A 9,269-nucleotide genomic window follows, 5' to 3' on the forward strand; every position below is an offset into this window, starting at 1 on the left:
ACACATGAGCAAAAATTCAATAATCACTGCTGTTGTTGAAACACAATCCATGGTACAACAATGCCGAGTGCTTTCCCTCAGTATCAAGGCCAGGGCCTAGACTCTGTCTTTCAATTAACCACGTTCATCAGATTTATAAATGGAAATGTTTAAAAGAAAAGCTGCTTATCTAAACAGCTTACAGCACTCATATAGTAGTCTCAAATTTAGCATGTGTGTATCCTAAAACATGCATGTTTACACTGTATAGTTAATCAGTCTGTGGCAGTGTTTGTTGACAGGCTGGTGTTCATACAGCTGTACCCCGGTTTATCTCCAGATGTGCCAGTTTGGGATTTTTCCCTGATGTCTCCTGATGTTCGCTGTTATTGTGGTTTTCTGGTGCTTTCTCACACCCCTTCTCTTTCTTCTCATCGCCGCTCCTGTTAGAAAGAAAGAGTGGAGGTAAATGTGATGCTCCCATGTCACTGTGGTTCTGTGTTTTAGAAGGCGTTTCTAAAAAACAACGGAGGCGTTTCCCATAAATGTAGATACAAAAAAAGCAAAACCTTTCTCTGTCTTTACTGACATATCAGAGTTTCTTTCAATCCTTCCCTCTTTTTGCCATCTTAAACCTTCATTTGCTCTTTTTCAGTGACAGTATCAAGTCATCCATGTGCATATTTCCATGTTACATTGTCATTCTTACTTCTTCTTGAAGAGTTTCTTGAACGAGCTCCTGAAGCCTCCTTTGTCCTGCTTCCGGCTCCTCTCACTGAGAGGGTTGTGGTTATTCTCCTCAGCCCCACTCCTCCACTTTGACTCTTCCCCCCATGATTTTATCCCGCCATCCTGTTGGGGTTGAATACAATAGTACATTTTCTTCAGTTAGGGTGTAATTACACCTCAGAGATGGTCTTGTAGCCTTTACCTTGACTATGCATGGCTTTAAATATCACAACACTTCATGTGGGAAGAGCAGAGAACTGTTTCACTGAAATCTAAGGGTACCAACACTTTTAGCCATGTCTGTATAATTTGCTCCCATCTTTGCTGAAACTCACAATGCTGAGCGACCCATGAAGACCGTCATTCTGTTTGTCAGTATCTGCTCTGTTTCCCAGGGGGCTGTGGACTTTATGTGATAGGTGGGGACACCCTTTGCTTCCCTTACTGCCCTGGCGCTGCAGCTTGGCATGGCTGCCCAGTCCCACCCTTCGGAGGTGATCTGATAGAGGCCCACTCTCCAGACAACTCACTGTGTTCTCCATCTGCAGGCCATTTAGTGACTAGATGGCAGAGAATACGTGTTTATTGATTTTTACACATGTATACATTATTTAAGGATTTGTTTTGCTTTATACGAAACCAAAAACAAGCTTACCTTGCTCTTACACTGGCTGGCCTGAAGGGGGTGATGCTGATTGAAGCGCATCATTAAAGCTTCATCTGGAGACACACATCCTCGGTTGGACAGTTTGCTGTAACCATTTCCTTGATTTCCATCATTGGCCAAAACTTCACAGGCTGTTGACACATTTGCCGCCATTACATGATGTGATGCTGAGTGGGCTTTGGGGCACTTCACAAAGGCAATGTCAATGGAGGAATCTGAGGATGCAGAGGAGCAGCGCTCAAACATGGAGACATCATGAAGAGAGCCTTTGTCCTCTTCATAGTGGCTCTCCATTCCTTCGGGGTCTGGAGGAAGAAGGAACTCTCCGAGAGCATCGGCCAGAGCAGAGCCAGGTTGACCCTGAATCAAGTCGGTAGGTCTGGAGGGCAAGCAATGATGATATGACATCAAGCTCTCAGATGCCTCACTCTCTGGGATACTGCCAAGACCTGAAAGCCAAAGGATGGTTAATTAATGGGGCAATAGTTCCAAAACCCTTTAAGTGGTATGGGTTCCATGTCTGCTTCTGCATGAGAAACACAAAGTCACAGCATGAAGGTTACAACACCTAAAGATATGATGTGACAAATACATGATGCCAAGATGCTTCTGAGTCTTGTCTCAACCAAGGCAGTCCTCTCACTGGGGCAACCAGTGACAAGGGCATTACTTTATCAGTGTGGACAAGTGTTAAACCATTGTGATGGAAAGTTGTCATCTGAACACGTCTAAAGACAAATGCTTGTAGTTTTCCAAATGGTGATGACAGTGCACATGTTCAGACAGTGACACTCAGTCGAACACAGTGAAAAAGCTGAAAGGAGATGTCATGATTCTGCCCCATCCACTTCCTGCCACACGCTCTTATTCTGTAACTACTTCCTGTACCCAGCTCACCCAGACTCCTGGGAACTTCATATCATCAACCACATTTGTATCACCTGCCGCTCAATCATTCACACCTGCTCACCACAGCATATAGCAGCTCCTCACTCTGTGGGGAGCTGCCAGATTGCTCTATGCATTGTCTAGACTCTTCAGCCCTAGACTTTGCCTTCCCTGCTGGAGTTCCCGACTGTGGACCGAACTAAGTACTACTCTCTGCCTGATCCCTCTAGACTGTTTCTGTTCCAATCGGACTCTGTTCCTGAGAAAGACATTAAAATCTGTTCTGCTGTCCCAGCTTACTGGCTCTTTAATTGGGTTCTCACCTCCACCTTCACGGGAGCTCCACACACACCTCCCTGACAGCAGTTTGAAGAATGAAACAAGCTTGCAGTGTAATGCTGGCTGCTGGTTGGATTATAAGTCTTATCAAGTTAGAAAAACTGCTCTCAGATGCTGGTTGACAATCTAACAAGTACTCTGAGGTATAATGACATTTCTAAGATCAACCTAATAAAACTTCCTGTTGATGCCCAAAGTATAACCTGGAACCACAGAAAGATCACACCTAACAATAATCAGAAGCTTTTGCCGATGCAGACCTGTTGGTTTGTAGCTCCGTGAGTCCAGGTCATGGCTGAAGAATGGTAACTGGGAGGTCCACTCTCTGTCATAACCGTGAGTTTCAGATTCCTGGTCTCGATCCTGGAAACAGTGGGACTGGATCTGCTCCAGGAGACGCTGCTTGCTGTCCCTTGCCTGGTTAGCATGTTCCCTGTCATGAATAAATGATCCCTTACCCTTGTTTCCAGCAGCAGTAAACATTGTTTAGCAACAAATAGCTCTGAAAAACCTGCTGTGCGCTACCTGCCACGCATCAGATAGCAGACAAAGTTAGCAAATAGCTGGGTCTGAAATATAAAGATAGATTTTTCCAACACACATTGGTGGAGACCAAAACAGAGCTAAAACCATAATGAGTATTAGACTGAAATCAGTCTGGCGGTCATAGATATTCAGCTGAATGTGACTGTTGCTCTGTTTCTGCTGTAGCTGTAAACTGGGACGTTTGCCAACATGTCAGCCAACAATTTCATAAGGCAATAATCTTTCAGGCTCATGTGTCTGTCAGATTTGTCTGCACCCAAGCGGCCATAAATTAATTCAGGGATTTGATTCTTCACTGAATAGTTTGTATGAAAGAATAAAGGTTTTATGTGAAGGCTGGCAAAGTGATGGTGCAGAAGGTTGTTAAACACAACATGGCACCACTGCAAGTGTATGGTCTTAAACACACATGTAATGTTATTCTTTGTTGAGTGATCATTCTGACCTCTTCAGCTCCTTGTGGTTATGCAGCAGAAGCTCCTGGTTGTGCTGAAGCAGGTGGTGATACTGAGCTGTGAAGGACCTGAACTGCTGGATGCACACTAGCAGCAGGTAATAATCTGGGTGACTGACATCAGTCTGCCTCAGCAGCCTCTGTGCACACACACACACACTCACATGTAATTTCATGCATCTCTGAACTGAAACAGTCTTCGGAATCATCGGGGCAACATATTAAACATATTGTATTCGTGTCATGATTGCGTCTATCTTTATGTGCCATCTTAACATTTATAAGTAATTTAAAAACAAATGTGAAAATTAAGTTATTAAAATGCATTACATTATTACTACATGTATACAATGTGCTATATGAAATGTTAAAGTTCAGCCCTTTAAATTGAGATTATTATCTACAGTTTGTTAAGTGTGGCTGTGCGTTAATCTAACCTGGAGCAGCAGCAGGTACTCGGGGATCCTCTGAACCGGCTGGAGAAGCAGCATGTGGAGGGAGGGTTTGGATTCGTCCCCCGTTATGTCACTCTGATAGAAGCAGCGCAGGTCGACCAATCAGAATGGAACGACAGTCAGTTAATACAGCAGGTATATGCGGTGTTACTGTATTTACACATTTTGAATTAGCCTACTGTCATATCCCATCCTGCTTGCCCTGTCGTGTTACATTCTCTAATATTATACAGTATCATGTCCTGTTGTGCGCTGTACTGCATTGCCTCATTCTGTCCTGTTTTGTTTTACCTCCTGGAGGGCAGAAGATTTCACAGAGCTGCAGGCCAGCATGGTGATGACTGACAAACAGTCTGGAAGCTCCTTCAGGTATGACACATAAAAGTCTAAGAATTCACTCTGTGGGTAGAAAGAGAGAAATACTGTCTGTGGTTGCATGTCGTGGGTGTGTTCATGTCCCATCCACTTACATTTTCCACTTGTTAAAAAAACTTTTACAAGTGCAATCACAGCATGCACTGGCTCTAATATAACAGACTCATTAGTCTGCTTTTGGCTTTTGGCTGGGCTTTCACCACCACTAGCATCTTCCTAATATTACAGAGCTTTTTATACATTCAGTAAAATTCACATATGTCCATGGAATATTTAGCTTGTTACTCTAGTAACATCATGGAGGAATCACTGTTGTCTTTGTACTACATCTGGATTCCAGCTCTCAACATGGCTCTGCTGGAATTTGACATTTCATTAAATGTCCGCCATGGTTGCCAAAGTGATTCAAATCCATTATAAATTCCCAGTCACGAGGCCAAATGTTTTGACCCCCTTCTGATTAAGTAGCCTGGAACAGCACTTGCATTGTGAACGTGAGATAGTTGATTTACAAGCAAGTAAGCTGGAGGTCCAGGTCTTACAGCATGGTTAACAGTAGAGATGCATCATACACTTCTGAAGCTTTTTATATTCATTTCTTGCTGAAACTGTGTCTGAAAGGTGCCGAGCGTGTTCACTATTATTTGTCCATAGTTGGTAAAATATGACCAAAGCCAGTGAGAAACTGCCAGCTAAAAATTTGTTTGTTGTTGCATCTGTTTTTGTGCTAATTCCATTAAAGTGCAGACTATGTGGTTCTCCTTACTGCATGTCAGCGAGCCTGTATTCATGCAAATGAAACTAGTACAAGTACTCCACCTTCCTGAGCTACTGTCTGGTACTGTAACAGCTACTGTACATTTTGACCTTATAAATTGTTCAAACAGAAGGTGAAAGACACAGTAATCAACTTCTGTGTTTGTGCGTCACCCCTTTGCTGGTGAGCCTCATAAACACGTCCCCCATGATGCCTTGCCACTGGTATTTGAGCACACGTTCCTGGAGAATGTGAAGGAGGTTGAGATGCTGCTGGATCAGAAACCTCAGAGAGCTTGGGAATGGACTAAAGAAAACAAGAAAGACAGGAGGGTGGGAATCAGTTGCAGAAAATAATTACTTAGTTGAATAACCAGTGATGATATAAAGTGATAAAATAAGACTGAAACATGTTCTTCTCCCTGAGTTTATGGCTCATAACATCAGGGAACACCCCCCAGATTGTCAGATTGAACTTGTCTTTGTGTGTCCACAGTCTCACCGTTTGTCTTTGGAGGTGGGCGCCTCTGATCCATTGAAGGATATGTTGGCCTTTAGTAGGAGAGACAGGTTGGATATGTAAACTCTCTCTGACTCCAGCAGCTCCAGTGCCGCTCTCTGTCTCTTACCTACAAACACATAAGAACATGTGTCAAGGTAAAAATAAAGCTGGAGCTGAGCGGTGGTGAGCTTGGTTTAGCATGAAGACTTAAAGATCTGGATTGGGAAAAAAAACTAACAATCTGTAGTCTTATGGGGAGATGCAGTATGTCCTGGTCTGTGTTAGTGACCTCTAGAGATGCAGTAAGTGGATTTCATGGCCTCTGGACAATGCCAGGCTGTCTGACTTTTCCTATCTCCAGTCTTTGTGCTAAGCTACATTAATTGGCTGCTGGCTGTAGCATTACATTTATGGACAGGCATTTAGGACCATAGTCAGCACTGTGCATTGGGTAAAAATAGTGTTAGGACATTACAGATAACAGACAGAAGCCCTGAGTCAATCACTTCATGTGTTGGACGTCTGACATCTAGTGGTAAAACAAATTAGCCACCTGCTGTTGGTGAGTCTTGTATTGTGTGTATGTGTGTGTGTGTGTGGTAGCAGTGTTACCAGCAGTAGTTGCATCAACACTGGTAGTAGTAGCAGAACTAGCAGCAGAGTTAGTGGCTCCAGTGGTGATAAAAGGTGTCATAACAGCTGGAGCGGGAGCCTGTAGAGAACTTTGTGTTTCTTACTGTTTTCAGGCCGGCTGCTAGTGTCTGTGTCATCTTTGCTGTTGTTTCTTTCTCTCTGCGCTGGTGATGTGGACAGGCGACCTCTCCGCTGCTGCTGAGCCTCCTGCTCAGAGGTAGAGGCTGCAACACACTCACACAAACGTGAGTAAGTGACTCTGACTCTTTGTAGTGTTTCATTTGTTTTCCTTCACACTACATTATTCCCTAACACAGCCCAACTTTTTGGATGAGAGTATGTGCTAATGTGTTTTGCCTGTGGAGAAATGCACAGTACTGTACATGAGATGTTACTGCTTAGAAACGCTAAATAGGCTAATTAAATGCAAAGTGTTTCAAATGCATCCACATGCACTGACTCACTTTGCGTTGATGTGGAGCTCCTCTGTGGTGACCCACTGCGTGGCAGATTGGCAAATAAGTGCTGGAAACCACTGATATCTGATTGGCTGGGCACACAGATGTGTTCGTCTCCTGATTCCATTAGCACATCTGCCTTGCAGCTCTTCCTACGTTTTGACCAAGAAAAAAAAATTATTTGTGAAGTTACACAACATAGTTGATATTTTTGTATCACTGCCAAAGAGCATTTGTCAGAGAGATCAAGAGCAGCCTTGGGCTAATTTCACAATCTGTACTTTGCTCCTCTAGCGTTTAGAGGACAAGGATAATCAAAACATGTACAGTAAGTCAGATGACTACAAAAGGAGGCGATTAAATATAATTCAGATGTGCTTTTGTGGATTAAACTAATGTGTGTGTTTGTGCGTGCATTTGTATCCTTATTTCTGTAATGGAAACATGCATGTTTCAGTCCTACCTGCATGAAACACAGATTATATCTTTGGTGTTTTCTGGCTGCAGCAGTTCTATCCTCCTCTGAACCTCTCTCTGTCTGCTGGACACATCCTTAACGTGCAACAGCGCTGTATTGAGCGCCTCCTGTAAGTAAGGAACTGCATTAGTGTAACTGCTTTAAACTGATAAAACTGTCAGTTTGTTGTTTTACTGCACAGGCCACCAGGTCAGATTTGGGGAATTTAGGGCACACATCAAGAAGAGGGTGAGTTTCTTCCAGAGCAACTAAATCTTTATCCAGTAGTTTCTGGTGATGGTCTAAATTATGTTAGAGCAGCCTCACCTTACCAAGAATACAATCTGGGGGTGTGTTTTTACTCTATAACATCTCCTGCACCTTGAAAGTGTTGAGCGAATTCTTGAGGCCCATTATTTTATCATCCACGTCAGTCTGATGAGCCTGGAGCTTCTCCTCCAGGCCGTGGTCCCTGTGACGCAGCTCGCGCAGCTCCATCAGGGCAGCGTGGAGCCCCTCGTGCAGCTCAGCCATCAGGCCCTGCAGCTGCACCACAACAAGTCGTTTTTACTGTTTGAAGGTGTTGACTTCTTTAAATGAAAAGAAAACAATTATTTGAATTCCAGAGGTTAAAGTTGTCTTTTTTGGTGTTGTCACTGACTCCAGTGTAGTGGGAAATACATTTGTAGTTGCTTTAGTTGGGTTCTTTTGCTTCAGTTTTAAGGCCATAAAATATAAATCTTACAATATGTCTAGGAATTTACTGATGTGGTGTTCTTCTTCTCAGTGTGTTAGTATCTAAAGCTAATGTGTTTGTTTTGGTAACATTAGTGGCATAGCATGTATAGTAGTGTGGTTTTAATTTGGGATTAATTCAAGCTTTGTGTAACCTTATTGCTTTGTGTCACACCAGTAGTAACCGGTGTTCTACTGCACTGACACATGTACCTGTTAGTCAGCCTTTTAGATGTTATTTCTCCTGTAATGTTTTTATGGGTCTTACATGCTATTTTTCTGTTTGCTGTGGTTTCTTTGCACTGCTCTTATTGGCCTTTTGATTTGAAACTATTCTATTGGAAACTATATGAAACTATTTTTGTCGTTTGTGTTTTTGTGCATTTGGTTTTTCTTAGTTGGTTTCAGTACATCTTTATTTAGGTCCACTCAGATTTATTTTAAGTCCAGTGGAGAGTATTTGCTTTCAGCAGTCTACCTTGTTTAATTTTGCTCTTCATCATCATTATCTTCACATTGTCATACCTTTTTTTATAATGAATGTGATATCCTCACATCTCTTAATAATATTCTATAAGCAGCATATTCTTTATCTGCCTGCCTTTTCCTCTTCTTTCTTGGTTTTCTCATTAATAGATGATTGGATTTATTTAGCAGGGATAACTGAATCAGTTCATGGGAATATAACATGGATTGAAGCAGCTGTCTCTCTCTGTATCTTTCCCTCTCTTCTTGAATCACTCTCTCAGTCATGTGAAAGGCATTAGGCAGCTGACTGAATAGAGTCTCTGTTCTGTTTGCCTTCTGCTCCTCTTCCTCTCTGATGCTATCAGTGGTTGACTACTGCCTGCTCACCTGGGAGCTGCAGATCTAATGAGTATAAATCCCTCATAAATATCATTCTTTTATTATATTAGTTGCAAGTTTAGTTTACATTGTGGTTGATTTGTTTGAACAAGTGACGAGCATAATTTCAGCTTGACTGACAGGAGAAAATATGCCCAGCCACAAGTCCAAGTCACCGTTCACAGATCGCTTTTCCAAGTCTACATACATCTGTGTTGGCTGATATAACAGTGACAGTGATTTGGTTTGTAAAATACTCGACAATCAGTTGCTTAAAAAGAGGAATCTTTAATTACCTGAACAATCTCTAGTTTAGCCTCCTCTGTATTTTCTTCTTTATCTAGGAAACAAAAAGCTCAGTTAGGCACCCACCCAGGCATCAGTTCACTTTCATGAAAATGTTGATCAAATCTGTTTTATGATTACATCATATATTCTATAAGCAGGAAT

At 42.4% G+C, this 9,269-nt stretch overlaps 1 protein-coding gene across 1 annotated transcript in view; it reads right to left on the reverse strand.

The window, feature by feature from the left end:
• Positions 1–57: 57 nt before the first annotated feature.
• Positions 58–9,269, reverse strand: part of arhgef33 (Rho guanine nucleotide exchange factor (GEF) 33) — an 11,193-nt gene continuing 1,981 nt past the window's right edge. The window contains exons 2-16 of the mRNA XM_020601822.1: positions 9,116–9,159; positions 7,620–7,784; positions 7,245–7,366; positions 6,788–6,933; positions 6,428–6,547; positions 5,691–5,817; positions 5,363–5,495; positions 4,349–4,456; positions 4,040–4,132; positions 3,594–3,742; positions 2,863–3,035; positions 1,364–1,824; positions 1,044–1,268; positions 689–831; positions 58–422 (exon numbers count right to left, since the gene is read on the reverse strand). Coding sequence (XP_020457478.1) covers positions 290–422; positions 689–831; positions 1,044–1,268; positions 1,364–1,824; positions 2,863–3,035; positions 3,594–3,742; positions 4,040–4,132; positions 4,349–4,456; positions 5,363–5,495; positions 5,691–5,817; positions 6,428–6,547; positions 6,788–6,933; positions 7,245–7,366; positions 7,620–7,784; positions 9,116–9,159 — 2,342 coding nt within the window. The 3' untranslated portion in view covers positions 58–289. The remainder of the gene's footprint in view (positions 423–688; positions 832–1,043; positions 1,269–1,363; positions 1,825–2,862; positions 3,036–3,593; positions 3,743–4,039; positions 4,133–4,348; positions 4,457–5,362; positions 5,496–5,690; positions 5,818–6,427; positions 6,548–6,787; positions 6,934–7,244; positions 7,367–7,619; positions 7,785–9,115; positions 9,160–9,269) is intronic.

The sequence above is a fragment of the Monopterus albus genome, unplaced genomic scaffold (assembly GCF_001952655.1).
Source record: "Monopterus albus unplaced genomic scaffold, M_albus_1.0 scaffold52.1, whole genome shotgun sequence".
NCBI classification, from domain to species: Eukaryota; Metazoa; Chordata; class Actinopteri; order Synbranchiformes; family Synbranchidae; genus Monopterus; species Monopterus albus.